Raw genomic sequence first — 16,335 nt, forward strand, 5'->3', positions numbered from 1 at the left:
CCAAGAAAAGCTCTTTAATCCAAGAAAAGTGAAAATATAAGGAGTAAAAAACGTTGCAGTAGTGCCTGGGTGTGGGTTATGAAAAGAGGCAACCAATTCTTTGGGTTTTATTTTTGCAAATGCTTTATTCTAGCTGTAGAGAAGTTTGCTTTTTTTCATCTGGTTTGGGAGCTTCTGTGTTTTTGTTTTGTCTACATGTTTTGTTTAGGATAAGAAGTAAAACTCTTCAGTACAATTTGCAACTTCATCTTATTTGCCGTTAGAAGGCTCTGCCTGCTTGTGTTCTTGTATGAGACAGACTGATTGTGTAATACCTCCCAGCAAAGGCTAATGTTGTACTGGAATGATCTGGAATAACATGCTGACACTTGTGTTTTGTGGCGCAAAAGTACAATCCAAACCACTGAGATACGGTTACCTGTGCACGTGACGCAAAATGGAAGTATTAGAGCGTCTGTTTAGGTAGAACTCTAGGTGAAGAGAAAGCCTGAAGAGGGAACTTCATCGTTAACTCCAAATCTTCTACTTTGAGACATTGCAGTAATATCTTGACCAATGTCTGTGATGTTGGGCTTAAAATATGAGAGGTTAGCTTCAGAGGTTCAGCAATACTGTGAACATGAAGAAGGGATATGTAATAATAAGAATGCATAGGGATGAGCCAAATAGAGGAAAACGACATGAAGATCTCTTCAATTTAAGAAGCTTTTGAAAACTCTTAGTTATTATCATTGTATGTTAGTAACAAAAGCAACATAATGCCTTTGAACTTTGTTTTCAAAATTTTCTAATTCTTAGTGGGAATTCACCTTTTTGTCGTAACTTAAGCTGAAGTTGCTCCCTGTGGGGAGATGTGATATATACATATTCCATATTTTTAAGGGAGAGCTGTGAGTACTTGTCAGATGTGCAACACTTCATTATCTCCTTGTTCCCAGAAACTATTCTTTAAAATAAAATATTCCTAATGCTCATATGCTCAGATTTTACTATGTGTTGAGAAAAATTTAAACAGCCGTTTTTGAGCTATTGCCTTAATAAGGTTCGTTGTGCTACCTCTTGGAAGCAGGTTCAATGAAACCTGATGAGATGCTTAGTTTCTGTGCGGGAGGAAAAAAGTACATTCTGAATACCTGGGAAGATGAAGAGAGAGGAGGAGGGAACGAAACAAGGAAGCTCTTAACAGTTGTTCAGACAAGTCTTCCATTTTAAGAGAATAGTGAAGTTGTGCACAGTATCCCCTGAACCTGTGTGCTGGGGTAGTAGTCACTAGCCCCAGGTACTGAAGATTGACAGGAGAGGATCCTTGGGAGAAAGCATGAGGATTTGCTGTTGGCTAGATTGTTGTTCAGATGCATCTAAATTGTTTAAAGCTTTTTTTTTTTTACTTGGAAAACCACTTCAACCGTAATCTGTATTTTTGAGCTTTAAATGTTTTTTCCTTTTACATTCATCTCAGCTTTGCTTTTTCTATTAGTGTTTTACTGCAGCTGTTTAACTCTTACTGAGTACTTAGTGAAATTTGAGTCACAGTTAATATGCACCTGAAATTAACTGATTCACTGGCATTTTGTCAATGTTAAAAACTGTTTAGTGGAATAAATAGTGACATTGTCATTTGTGGTGTTACCATCTATATCAGCTGACTATATCAGCCTAGTTTATAACTCATGAAGAGTCATACATGTCAACAAATTTTTAACTTCCTGATGTAACATTTCACTGTGGGTTTCATCTGGATACAAATTGAATATACTGAAACGTATATACAGTAATTTGGATGTTGTAGTAAAATAGTTCAATCAAGTTCAGTTGCACAGACTATCCCCCCAAGAATTTTAAATTAATATACCCTTTCTAGAACTGATTTCCAAATGTCTGCCTTCCTTATATGAACAGCAGTTAAAGTATTTTTGTTGCAAAATAAGAAAAAATGTAATTATTGGATTTTTAACATTGTGGAGTGACACACAATTTTGTTGAAAAGATAAATAGCTAGAAATGTGTAGGAAAATAATGTATGCAGGAGGCTCAGGAGCTCTGAAAAATGGTTGGCTCAGTATTTTGGAAAACAGATGAAAAATTAATTTTTTTTTCTTTTTCTAAATTAGAATAAGAGTCATTCTATAATATAGAAATCTTGCTAGTTTAAAGGTATGAATTTCATGTTTGTAGTAAGCATGTTGTCAGTTTACTTCTAAAGTTAGATTCTATCCTGGTAAGATTTTTCACATTAGATGTTCATAACAATGTCAGGAGTTAAATAGACAATAATTCAATTTTGCAGCTTTTCTTAAAAACTGCTTGGCAGCAAATATGAATTATTTGGAATAACTTTTTAAAATTAAGCTGAAGATTGCTAAATTTGCAAAAGAAAAAGAAGGAACCGAAGTGGAGAGAATAAAAGTCCAAACTCTGCTTTTAATCTTGCTTAGAGTACTATGAAGGCTAATAGTGCAGATCTTCAAAGCTTGCCTGTGATGCTATTTTGGGTTCCTTTGGTTCAGCTAATCCTTTGGATGATTTGGGTACTTGCATGTATCATGTCTTCAACATTTTTTTGGACTGGTTTCTCTTCAGTGGTCAGGTGCTTGGGTAGCTTCTGTCCTTGACTCTCGGAGGCTTTTCTGGCATTTGGTGGACTTCGACTTGACTTACCTAGTGTGTAGATACATTCAGAAGTAGACTCAGTATTTGGCTCTCACCTGAAGGTGTCAAGTATTCTGTTGGCTCCTTGCTGGTTTTTTGACTACATTTACCTGGACTATGATAAGGAAAGCATGATCCCAGCATGATCTGCTTGTAGTACCCCAAGGAGACACCAGTCAGTTCATTGTCTTTTATATGTGATTAGTCCACATATGGATATATGATTTGCTGAACAATGAAAGAGTTCACAAACAACACACACAATATATTGTTTTCTTCTATTGTTTCCAGTTTGTTTCAAAACCATGAAGGCTAGAGAATCCCTGATTTTTGTTTTAGTTGGCTAGCCAAGATCCTGTAGCAAATTTAAAGGTGGTAAACTTAAAAAGAATAACTAAAAAGACAACAGCACCTCACTAATCATCCTGTTTTGGAGATTTGAATGAAAATATTGTGCCCAGTAACTGACCATTTTGCAAGACAGCACACAGCAAAGGAAAGAATTCCATCTATTATTGTTTATGTGATTCTCACAGAGTCTCATAACCATGAGAATATCCAAAATAGGTAAATTAGTATCACTTAGGTAAAGTACAATGCAAACAATATTGTTTACACCTGACACAATTTTTATTCCACATTATTAAAGAAAAAGGAGCATAATTTCAAAAAATATTCAGATCTGTTCATTTGCAGTAGGAAATATATCTGTATGAGTACATTATGCAGCTGATCTATGAAGGGACTTTTAAAAATCTCTGTTACTCTAATGTCTGACCATTGAATAATCTTTTTTGTTTGTTTGTTTCTCACAATGCCCTTTACAGATGGGTCATTACTCTCTCTCCCATCTGGCAGATAGAAACAAGGCACAGAAAGACTGGCGTGACAAAGAAATTAGTTTAATTGCTTTGAATCCTTGCCTACTTTCCTCAATAAAGAAGAATTTTAGGGATTCAACTGACTTAAAAAAAAATTCAGATTTGTGGCTTAAATAGACGTACTCTAATGTGATAAAATAATGTACCTTATCTATTTTTGTAAATGTAATACATCAGTCATTTTTGCACTTCTAGAAAATGACATATCTGTAAGTTGTTTTGGTAATGGAGATTGAATTTCATAAATGTAATCTGTAGATATCTGTGTTGGTGTGTATAAAAAATAATGGTTTACATAGATAGTGTGAAAGAATGACAGCTATTTATAAAACATAGAAATTATGTTTCTTTTTTATATATTACTTTGAACAAATCACTATTGTTTTTTGTTCAGTCAGTATCCTACTCAGACAAGCGATATGTCTGCAGATGTACTCTCCCTTGTGAAAAGCTGCATTCATCTTGCTTTCACAGTTTAACTTTCTATATGTCTGTGCATGGATTTGTTGCCATTTTTTAAAGGGGAAGATCTCATTGCCAAGTTTTCTGAAGAAACATTCTATATAAAAATAATGTCTTCTCAAATGTTTTTGCAGCATCTGTAAAAGTGCTAAAGAGTATGTGTGAAAACTTTTATAAGTATGCAAAACCGAAAAAAATTAGAGTCTGCATCGGGACGTGGAACGTCAACGGGGGGAAGCAGTTTCGAAGTATTGCCTTTAGAAATCAGACCCTCACTGACTGGCTTCTAGATGCACCAAAGTTAGCTGGTATTCATGAATTCCAAGGTAGGATTTGTATTATGTCAATTTTTTATTGGAAACTCTGAGTTTCATAATTGGATCATAAACAGTAAAATAGATATATGGGGTCTTGGTTCTGAAGCTAATTATAAATGAAAAATAGCATTTTTAATATTTAAATGCAGATCGCAAAAGCAAGCCTGTAGACATATTTGCCATTGGATTTGAAGAAATGGTGGAGTTAAACGCAGGAAACATTGTGAATGCCAGGTAGGTGATACAATCTATACAGTGCTAGTTTAGTTGATAATCACATTTTTTGAGTAAAATGTTATTTAAAAATTTTTTTTTCTCCCGTTTTGTAATGGTTGGGATTAGTCTGGATTAATTTTTGACTGTATTCCAGTTCTTTCTGCTACTTTCTGTGCCAGGATTGCAGACTTCATCTCAGCTTTCCCTAGTAAGACTGTGATCACTTAGATCATGCATAATGTAATCTCAAGGATCTGAACAGTCAGCACTTGACCATATTTTGGATTGCACCTTCAGCAGCCCCTCAACTTTTTCCTTCATTTAGCACTTTGAAGGAATTTACCTCCAATGCATGTAGGGTTCTGTAGTCACTGTGCCTTCCTACTGCTGGGAACAGCGAGTCCCATGAAATGCCTTCCAAAAGCATGTATTGTTAGTATGCCTTTATATAGTGTCTTGCATCAGATTTTGATCTATATAAAGCAAGTGCTTTCTTCCATACTGTCAGTTTTTGCCATCATTCCATGTATTACATGTATATTATTATTGTGAAGTTTGCATTTTTCACCCCCAGCAGACTGGGTTATGAAAATATGTTTTTACCAGTGGCGGGTGATACCAGTGATGAAGTCTTTATGTGTAGTCTTAGGATAGCATTCACTTTGTCCATTGCTTTGTCTCCCTGTTTTGCATGTTTTCTAGTGTTTAGCAAGCTTTAACTCATTGGAAAAAGCATCTAAAGCACATAACACTGTTAGCCTCTGCACAGGCTTTTGTCTTGAGGACAAAGTGGCAGTTTGTCATCCTCTAATTTCACACTATGTCTAGTTAATACTGTTTCCAGGTCTGATATTTTTCATTTATATCCAATGCTAGCTCTGAAAACCATAGTCTGTTAGGCCTCCAAGGAAGTTTCTTCTTGATCTAAGACAATGGACATCTCTGTTTTCCAGTGTTGACTGAGCTCTAGGCTAGGAAGTAGCTCCCTAGGAAATTGCTTAGGTTTTGTTCCTCTAGTCTAGCCTCAGAAATACAGGAAATATAGCCCTGGGTCCTAACCCTGTCTGTGTTGTTGAGAAAAGCGAGGCAGAATTTTATGAGGCTGAATTTGAAATGGTGATGTCATGACATAGCCTGTGTCTCTGCTAGGAGGTATTTGAGCACCATTCACAACTTGGCTTTGGCTTACTACCCCAAGGTTTAGTTAAGGTTGTTGTACAAAGTTTATTCAACTAGATCAGCAGTTTACATACCTGCTTAATTTGATTTATTTTAAAACTGGCATTTTTAATCCCACTGCTAGCACAACCAATCAGAAGCTCTGGGCTGCTGAACTGCAGAAGACTATATCAAGAGATTACAAGTATGTGCTGCTGGCTTCTGAGCAGTTGGTGGGTGTCTGCCTTTTTGTGTTCATCAGGCCCCAGCATGCTCCTTTTATCAGGTCAGTTGAACACACAGCTGTGCCCAAGTTGGGTCACCTTCAGTTTGCTTTTTATTGCGAACTAACGTACAAGTGTACTAAGAAGCATATCAGACGCTCAAAGAGCTGTTCCATCTTCTGGGGAACTAGTTGCTTAAATTCTTTCACCTTAGTTTTTAAATGCCTCATCAGTTGCCAAGAAAGCTTGGAAAGCTGAAGCGTTATCTTGTTACCTGCTCAATAGCTGTTGGTATTTTTTAAAAGCAGCCCAGTGGCCTTATTGCTGAAAGAACAATGTGAAAATGTTCTCTTACCGACATAATGTCATACTCAGACATACTTAAAGCTGTTAACTTCTGTGCCATTGTATTTGAAAGTTTAACAGTTGTTTAACTCTTCTAGGGATGTTGCTGTTGATACTGTAAAGACTGGCATGGGAGGAGCCACTGGTAATAAAGGTGCAGTAGCAATTCGGATGTTGTTTCATACATCCAGTCTTTGCTTTGTCTGCAGTCACTTTGCTGCAGGGCAATCACAAGTTAAAGAGAGAAATGAAGACTTCATAGAAATAGCTCGCAAGCTCGGTTTTCCAATGGTAAGCAACAGTGTTCAAATTCCATAATGAATGAGAAGTTAAACCCCCTGAGCTCCAACATTGTTGTCTAAAAGTTCTATTTATTTTTTCCTGCTCCACAGATTCCTGTGAAAATAAGTTTCCTTGGATTAGAGGTCTCAGAGATAATTAAGTTCCAACAATTTTTATTAAAATAGATGACTACAGAAAGAATAGACTTTTCTACTGCAATGACTGATGGAGATGATGAAGCATTAGGCATCAAGGATTTAGCATAGGAAGGAGACCTTATAGATTCCTGACATGCAGTAGAACTTTTATAGGCACCTGAGTTAATGAACTGTGAGAAAAAAATCCATGGGAAACAGCACTATTTTCAGTACAAAGAATGATTTTTGCTAATTCATTTTACCTTCTTGTTTACTCATTTTTGTCAAGTCGGATCATACAGTTATATACTTATTCTCATAAAGGATTATCAAACACCAAATAAATAGCTGATAATTTTATCAGTGCAACAAATGCTTCTTTGAGGCTTTAAGCTGTCTTAAATTTGGTAGTCCAACTGTCCTTTGTTAGTTTCTATGGCACTGTACAGGAGTCTGACACCTTATTTTACAGGATTTTTTAATCTCTAAATTTGTCTCCATGGCCATGTTTCAGTTTTTCTTGAAAGTACTGTACTCTTGCAGTCCCCAGAAACAGCTTCCTAAATGCTGCTGTTTTAATCTGCCAGGGTATCTGCTTTGATTTACTTAAGGGCAATGGAAAAATCAAAACAAAGGAGGAAGTAAAGTTCTCACTTTAAACCCCAGGCTTTGTTTGAAGTAACAGAGCCCTTCTGTCTCTCCCCAGCCTTGAAAATTGTATAACTGAAAAATCTTAAATTAAATCTGAATAATAAAGCCCTCAACATGCAGTTTGTCAGGATTTTGTGCCACAAGATCCCAGGGTAGAGTTTTGATCTCCCTTGTAACCGCTTTGTGACACAGGTAGCAGTCATCATCTTAGAGCAAACTTCTAAAATGGAACAAAATGATGAAGAATTTTAGAATTCAATTCAGATGATTCATGTTTCTTTAGAAATGCAAACTACATAAGAAATGTTACTTCTCTCGTGTTATGTATGTGTGAATACCATACAGCTGGCTATGTGGTTCTAACCATATGAACACTAAATGCTAAGAGGTACTTTAGTTGTGCTCATTTGCTAGAAATGTTGCATATTTTACAATTAAAAACTGAACTTCTGCACCTGGAAGTAGTAAATTTGTGTCTCAGTTGTTTTTAACTTCATTGTGTGCCTCTGTTTACAGGGGAGGATGCTCTTTTCCCATGACTATATCTTTTGGTGTGGTGACTTTAATTATCGAATAGATATTCCTAATGAGGAAGTTAAGGACCTAATACGACAACAGAACTGGGATCCCCTTATAGCAGGAGACCAACTTATCAATCAGAAAAATTCTGGACAGGTATCTTAAAAATGTTACCACACTTGAGAATGCTTTATTTTTCTTTTTGGCTTTAGCAATTTTCTGTGGTGCTTCTGTAAATCTACCTCCTCAACATGTTTTACTTATCACTTTTGTCCAGGTAGTGGTGTGGAAGGGTGGGACACAGCAATATCTAGTAACTCATTTGTAGTAACTGTCCTGAAGAGGTAGTGAGACAAATACAGAGACTTACTGTAGCAGTAAGGTTTTTCTTTCTTTCCTGAAAAAGAAAAGAACTCCATCATCTTTTTAGAACTTTGTGTTGGCATTTACTAATTATAATATTTTTCTTTTTATCAGGTGCAACTATTTAAAAATATTTATATAAGTTATTTTGGTAATGTTACTTTTTTAATTTAAATTGCTACAGTAATAGGACTAATGCTGTTACTGTCATTCTGCTGGAAAAAGGAATAGTCCAAATGCTAGCCTTTTAACTTACAAAGAAAAAGAGCATGGAATAATAAAGTCTGAAGAAAGCTTCAGATTTTAGATTTTTAGGGTTTCTTGGGAGGCAGCACATAGCAATTAAGGGAATATTTGTAATGAATCAAATTTTGTGTGAAAGTGTTCATTCTTTCTTTTGAGCTTTATGTTGGAACGTGGTAGGTGGTAAAATGAGTGGCAATCCCTCTGTTGTTTGTTTATTCTGTTTGCCAGCACTTTGATCACAAGCAGTATTTTTTCTGAATTAGAGTTCTCTTCCATTTTTGCTCATGTCTTGTACATGAGAACAAGGAGGAACAGAACAGAACAGGAGGAAAAACACTTGATAACTTTTAATTTTTTTTTAATAGCCCAGTTCCTAAAAAGAGAGAGATACGGGTTCACATGGGCAGACAGCGTGATTGTTAATTTGACCAAAACAAGAAAGGTGTAGAAGTTTTTTGTGGTTTGGTTTTGTTTTATAACAGCAGTTGTAAAGATGGAAAGTTCTATGGAAACTATTGGAATATGAAAAAGGCTCAAACTAGTCTCCTGGCCAGGGAGAAGAAAGGGTAGTATTGCACCTTTGGGATAATACTCCGTTATTACCATGGAAGTGGCTGGCTGGGCAGCAGGGGATATCAGCTGGCTAGCAGGGTAGCTCCATGTTTGTTGCATATAGCTGTTAACCTGTCTATCTGCTGTTCAGGAATAGCATTTACATAGCACCTTTCATCATAAGAGTAGGCTAAGAAATAATTACTGAAGGCAAAGAAATTAATGAATTGTCTTGGAAGCTGCGGATCTTCTGACATTCACCTGACACAGATTTTTAAATTGACTGGATTTCAATTTTTATTTCCAACAAGAAAAGCAGGCTAACCTGTCATTTGATGCAGACTTGGCTAGAAGATCTAAGTTAGATTTATACTTTACAGATCTCCGATGTGAGGTAAAACTGTCTATACAAGACTAAACTCAAGACTGGAGCTGGTTAAGTTAACAGAAGGGTTTTAGCTGATGTCTAGTTTAAGCACTAAAGGAGCAAGCAAACCTTCCGGCCGCCCAGGGTCTTGTGTCAGCTGGCTGTATCGTATGTTGCAAGTACCTAATATGGGGGGGTGTGTGTGTATATACATATACTTGCAATACCTAACATGTTTTTTGATTCTTTTCAATGGACTCTGTATCTCTAAATACCATATGTATTCTTGGTAGATAATTTCACCTAGTATCTTTTTATTCTGTTTTCCTAGTTGCTTGAGAAGAAATGGTGATATCTCTCTGATCTTTCAGTTCATATCAAATATATTAAGGAGACTTTCTTTTTCTTTTTTTTTTCCCCCCTAACTCCTATTTATTGGTGGGGCATCTTGTGTCAATTTGGGGGAATGCTTTGCATGCTCAGATAAGTACATAAAATATAAACCTTAATTCCCAACTTCTGCTGACACATGAGCAACTAACAACTAATTAAAGTGCTGTGGACAGTATCTGTGTTCTGGATGACCTCAAGATCTGAACAACATTGGAGAAACAGTAGGTTGCTCATGAGTCTGGGTTTAAAGATACGAATGTTGGCATACTTCTGTTTAATGATGATCTGTCTAGGTCACTATGTAGTCTTAGTGGCAAATGTAGAATGTTTTCAGCAGATAAAATTTGGAGAAGGATTCATATTATCAAATTTTTTCTTTTTGAGATGTGTATACAGGTTTTCACTGTTAGAAGAGAATTCTGATTAGTTTCAAGCTGTTTCCCATCTGTTTCTGTCTTCTGGCATGACACATAACTGCTTTGCTTCCTACAGATTTTTAGGGGATTTTTGGAAGGCAAAATAAATTTTGCTCCAACATACAAATATGATCTGTTTTCTGATGACTATGACACCAGTGAGAAATGTCGCACACCAGCATGGACAGATCGTATTCTTTGGAGAAGAAGAAAATGGCCTTTTGACCGATCAGGTTTGAGTGCTTCCTTAAATTGTTTAAAATAGTCTTTTAACTGGCTTTTAGAATCCATTTAGTGACATTCACAGTGCCAGTGATTCTGAGCTTCTATCCTTGACTTTGTATGAGACAGAAAGCTTATAATAGGATCTGCAGTAAATACAGTGACGCTGAACAGGAGGATCAAGAATCAGATACCAGTTACTGATATTTCAGTAGTTCAGAAGGAGCTTCTGTTTTTTTCTGTAAAACACTTTGGTTTTGTTTACTTTCTTTTTTATCTTTTTACAAATAGCATATTTTTAAAACAATATTCTTGCAATCACTGTGTTTTTCCCCTTTTGTTTTCATTAATATTGAATGTAGCTGAAGACCTGGATCTTCTGAATGCTAGTTTTCACGATGACAGCAATGTCCCTTATACATGGAATCCTGGTACTTTGTTGCACTACGGAAGAGCAGAGCTGAAAACATCTGATCATAGGTTTCAGTTTTATTTTATACATCCTAATCATTGAAGATTTAATACTTATGTTATATACTTTGTTGCTCAGATACTCCACTTACAGGTTTTTCTCGTGTATTTTTTTCCAAGGCCTGTGGTTGCATTAATTGACATTGACATATTTGAAATTGAAGCAGAAGAGAGACAAAAGGTTTATAAGGAGGTGATTGCAATGCAAGGACCACCTGATGGTACTGTGATGGTCTCCATCAGAAGTTCTTCAGCAGAAGAAAACTATTTTGATGATAACTTGATTGATGATCTTCTTCAAAAATTTGCAAGCTATGGTGAAGTTATACTTATAAGGTTAAAACGACTTTTTACTTTTAATCTCTGTTCCTCTTTATTGTTCCCACCTATTTTCTGGATAAAGTTACTTTCTTAGCAGGCTTTTCTTTCTTCCAGTTATGACCTGCTTCTTTTTTAACATTTAGATTTCAGCTTTAATGTCTTTAGAGTTGAAAATTAGTTTTACATACAGGTACGTGTCTCAGTTTTCAGACTTAATTCTTCCAGATACTCTTTATTTTTGAGATAGAGTATCATACTGACTTTGTCAGAAATCAGTCAGAGTTAAAATTTGTTACTTCTGTAATTTATTAGAAATTTTGTATTCTAAAATTAGGTTAGTAGTTTTAAATGAACTAAAGATGAGGATCCCTATGAATGTTGCATTTTCACTAAGCTGGTAGTTGAACTATAAGTGTTGTAGTATTTTGTTTGGGTTTTTTGGGGGATTGATTTTTGTTTGGGGTTTTTTTCAGAAGACTAGGAGCATTGTCCCAAATCCATAGTGTGATGTAATATGGAACACCTAATACAAATATCTAACCTGCAGCCACACACTCAATATTGAATGTGTAACTGTAGTCACATAATTTTTAAGAGGACACTGCTTTTGCTGTGTGATATTTACCTGGTTCTCTTTAGCTTTATGTTTTTTGTTGCAAGGATACATTCAGTTAAAGCTTATCAGCCAATTATATATGTTTTAATGAACTTAAAAAATTAATTCTTCTCCATCAAGTGAAACATTGAAAAACCTTTAGGATAAGAGGTTTCGAAAGTTAGTAGGTAGGATAAAGTATTGTAATTATTATTTCCAATGGACTTTGCAGGTTTGTGGAAGACAAGATGTGGGTAACATTTTTGGAAGGAAGCTCTGCTTTGAATGTTATGAATTTGAATGGTACTGAGGTAATGTAAAAATTACTGAACTTTTGCATAGCAAGAGAAAATCTAGCTTTTTAAAGAATACTTCAGAGAGTCATCACAGAATCATGATAGAATCTTGAGGTTGGAAGGGACCTTTTAAGGTCATCTAGTCCAACCGTCTGGTGGGTTGGGTTTTTTCTTTCTTTGTTTTTAGTTCTTAAAAGTTTTTCGTGTTCCCCACTAGATAGACTGTTGCATCTAATCTTTTTTTTTTTTTACTTTTGATAGCCACATAGCATTATGTTGAGCTTCAAAAGCCAGTTGAGACAAATACCAAACTTTATTTTTAGGAGGAGGATTGTTAGAGAAATGAAGATCCTATATTGAGGGGCATCTTCATCAAATGAGGGATTTTTAATTGTTTATTTTTAATGATTTAAAAAGCAGAGTTTTTACGTTGAGTTTGTAGTATGAACCAGTTTATCGTATTTATAGCCTGCAATTATTTAAAATTCAGGACTTCTATACTGCAGTCACTTTAAAATGTCAAAATTTCAGCTCTTATTGACTTCTGTAGAGCCAGTATTTAATCTTTGTAAAAATTTTAATTTTCATGTTCAAATTTTTACTGGCCTAACTTCCTGTTAAAACTTAGATTCTGTAATGTGCTGTTTGTATATGAATCCTTGCACCTGCTGACAGTTTCACTGACAGTCTATGCAGGATCAGGACTCAGTGTCATGTGTCAGTTTGCAGAATGAAGACCTGCTGTTTTATCAGTCTCTAAAAATGACTTTATTAATGTAGTTTATAAGCAAGTCTGTTTTTCTTTACAAAGAGTGGTGTTTCTGTTGGAATAAAGAAACCAGAAGCTTTCCTATTAACTGAAAAGAAAAGGCCTTATGAGACAAGCTGTTAATTTTTCTTTAGAAAAATATTAAATAGTTGTAATGAAAATTTTAAACTACATAAATGTACTTAATTACCAAAATTAAGTGAAAAGCATAATTGTTTTTGTGACGTGTCACTGTCATTGTTTAGTCCTAGAAAGTCTGATAACCTGTGATATTTTCAGTAATTTTAAATTTTTTTTCTTTTTAAATCTAGAATGCTGAATTTTAATGTTCCTACTCTTAACATTTTCTGTTTTCTTCATACCTTTTTGGCAATGCAGCTGCTAGGAAGAATTATAAACATAAGCTTGAAAAATCCAGATTGGATCAGAAGTTTGGAAGATGAAATGAATCTAGAGAAGATTAATATTGGGCTACCTTCATCGACAAGCTCCACTTTGCTTTGTGAAGATGCTGAGGTTACTGCAGACTATGATATGGAAGGTTTGTTGAAATAAAGTATTCTTCATTTTGAAATGCTTACAGTCCTAAATAATGTGGTTAATTTAACACAATACTTTAATGTAACAAGTTTATGCCCATCTAAAACAGATAAATTAGAAATCTTGTTATTTTCAACAGTATCTTGACAACTTGCTGAGCAGTGTCAGTTTGCACTGTATCTCTAGGGTTTGCTAATTTGCTGACATTCTCTTTATTCTTCTCACTTTATCCTGTAACCTACCCTCTCAGAGTCACTTTGTTCAGGCAACTTTTACTGTTCGTGGAGATACCCTGTAAACAGGTTATACACAACTTGAGAGTGCAAGGCAATTATTTTTTTGACAATACACATAATAGATTAATAGGACTAATGAGCTCCCATGCTAAGCACCAATGTGCTTACCACCCCCAAGAAGACACGTGGTGAGCCTTTGACAGCAGGCAAATACGAGTTGGGCAAGGAAACCTTCAGCCTCTCTTGCTCTTTGGAACAGGCTGATATTTGGCATTGATGAGTTGCTGTTTTCTGGTTCTCTTTTTTTTTTTTGGTTTTGGTTATTCCCTGAAGGATTTTTGTATCACTTTACATCATACTTTTCTAGCAGAATCCTCAAGCTGCTGGATATCACTGTTGCAGCAATTGTGCCTCTGCATTTTTGGTTTTCTTTACTTGCATGTTTCTGGTCTGTGTACTTTCACAGCTTATTTTTTAAACTATTAATGAATTTTTATGAAAGGTCTGCTTCACTCTCTACATTAAAATATATTCTTCTTATATCCTGGGCAAGTAAAACGGCAGTTTTTCAAACAACAGCAAAAAAAGTCCCACACGTTACCTGCTGACACTTCCTATGAGTATCACATTTCCAAATGTATTTTACATACGGGTAAGCGTTGGTTTTTTGTCATTTCTTGAACAGATATACTTCTAGATGTAGTCATTGTGTCTATATTGATTTATTCTAAGTTTGAGTAGCTCACTTGCTTTGAATTTCTATCCAGGCTCCTTAGTGGCAGACATTAGGTTGCAAAAGTTTCAAGAAGAGAGATGGCAGCTGTGTATTCTGGAAAGAGTAGACTAAGGTTTTTTTGTACAGTATTTCATAAAAGAAGATATGTTTTGATAAGGGTACAGATATGGGAAACCTGTATGAAAAGTTGGAATTTTCATTAAGTCTCAGTGTCATGAGATACTTCATCTGTTTTCCATTTCAGGTAGGAAACAGGACTTCAACAGTTTAGATGCCTGCATGATTGGTTGATTTTGTTAATAGTCCTACATGAAATGTTATGATTCCCTTAAAATGTGACGTCTGAAATCCCACAAGACTCTTCAGTCAAGAACTAATATCTAATTAGCAGCCTTGTTACTCTGTTACTGCTGAGCAGTGCAGAGTTGAAGCTGGAACTTCTGTAAAACATTGTGTGTCATGTATCTGAAGAGAGAGAAGCCTAGAAGTTACGGAAGAAAGGATTACTCTGGTCTTACTGGAGTGTGATGGGATGATTGTCTATTTTAGGCATTTTGAATATCAACATAAAAATATACTAAAAAGACAGTTTACTTTTCAAAGGCACGTCCATGTTGAACCTTTTTTTTTTTTAAACATGATTGTACCTTTTCAAACAGAAGGTATTACAAATAGCAGATATCTTGAAATCCCCTGCCCAGCCTTCTGAAGAATAAGTGAAGCTTGCCACCTATTGCAAATCAGGGAAATAATTTTTGCAAAGGTGGTCTTTGTAAAGCTAATTGTTTCTTAGACTAAGCAACTTACAGTTGCCACACTATTATAATTACCTATAATATATATCTATAATACATATTGTGCATTTGGAGTAATTTCAACTGGTTTGAATACATACACATTCTTCATGTGTAATTTTATGATGCAAGAATCATACTTTGGTTGTTGAGCGAATTCGTTGGAACTTGAGGGCTTTTTGCAGAAAATCCCATGCCCAGAATCAGTTAATAATTTCTCCACTTTTTAAAATAAATAATTATTGTTCCCTGTATTTTACATGCTTTTTCTTTTTTGTGGTGGGGTTTGTTATTTAGGAGACGTTGATGACTATAGTGCTGAAGTAGAAGAAATCCTTCCTCAGCATCTACAGCCAACTTCAAGCTCTGGTCTTGGAACCTCGCCAAGCTCTTCACCACGTTCCAGTCCCTGTCAGTCCCCTACGCTGTCAGATGGACCTACGCTCCCAGTGAGACCAAGCCGAGCACCAACAAAAACTCCTGGACCACCCGTTTCCACACACAGTGTGTATTATATTGCTCGACTGCCTGTATTACTACTAAACAGTCTGGCAACTGTATGGCCCAGTGGTAGAATACTACCTTATAGATTATTTTTAATAGAGCTTTTAGATTATTGTAAAGGCTGTTCTTGTCATTATCTAGTATTTTCTGCATACGTGGCCTTGGGCACATCACTTCGTTCTTTGTGTCTTGGTTTTCCTAATGGGTAGTGGAAGAGTTTTGTTTCCTGAGTCTTGTTTGGTACTCTGTGCTGCTGCAAACTACCTAACTTTCTCTAGTATTTCATCATGAAAGAGACATCTCAAAGTTATGTGATTAATAGGCTAAGTTGATTAGTTTGAAACCTCTGTTCAAGAATGCTGTTGCAATGTGTCTGTATAATCCTAGTTCATTTCAGTCATATTATTCAAGTACAGCCCGTTTCAATTAATGCTTCTGTCCACTGTAATATGTAAATTGTAATCAGCAGATTTGTGAATTGGGTGTATAATAGCAAAGCTTTTGTTTAAACACAACTTTATTTTAGTGGCAAAGCGAACATTTAGAATTACAGTGTTTGGAATGTCTTCTAGAACAGTTTATTTCAATGTAGTATGGACTAACGTTACAAAGACTGCTAAAATGCCTCCAGAATTCCCCTTGTAACATTTTTGCAGAGCACTTAGTTCACAGA

General features: G+C 35.5%; 1 protein-coding gene across 2 annotated transcripts in view; it reads left to right on the forward strand.

The window, feature by feature from the left end:
* SYNJ1 (synaptojanin 1) overlaps positions 1–16,335 on the forward strand; it is a 60,068-nt gene that overhangs the window by 29,019 nt on the left and 14,714 nt on the right. For both annotated transcript variants that reach the window (XM_010286519.1, XM_010286518.1), the window contains exons 13-23: positions 4,127–4,318; positions 4,459–4,543; positions 5,829–5,969; positions 6,351–6,543; positions 7,839–7,997; positions 10,255–10,411; positions 10,763–10,880; positions 10,992–11,207; positions 12,020–12,098; positions 13,231–13,393; positions 15,456–15,688. In XM_010286519.1, coding sequence (XP_010284821.1) covers positions 4,127–4,318; positions 4,459–4,543; positions 5,829–5,969; positions 6,351–6,543; positions 7,839–7,997; positions 10,255–10,411; positions 10,763–10,880; positions 10,992–11,207; positions 12,020–12,098; positions 13,231–13,393; positions 15,456–15,688 — 1,736 coding nt within the window. The remainder of the gene's footprint in view (positions 1–4,126; positions 4,319–4,458; positions 4,544–5,828; positions 5,970–6,350; positions 6,544–7,838; positions 7,998–10,254; positions 10,412–10,762; positions 10,881–10,991; positions 11,208–12,019; positions 12,099–13,230; positions 13,394–15,455; positions 15,689–16,335) is intronic.

This window comes from Phaethon lepturus, unplaced genomic scaffold, assembly GCF_000687285.1.
Source record: "Phaethon lepturus isolate BGI_N335 unplaced genomic scaffold, ASM68728v1 scaffold31154, whole genome shotgun sequence".
Lineage (NCBI taxonomy): Eukaryota > Metazoa > Chordata > Aves > Phaethontiformes > Phaethontidae > Phaethon > Phaethon lepturus.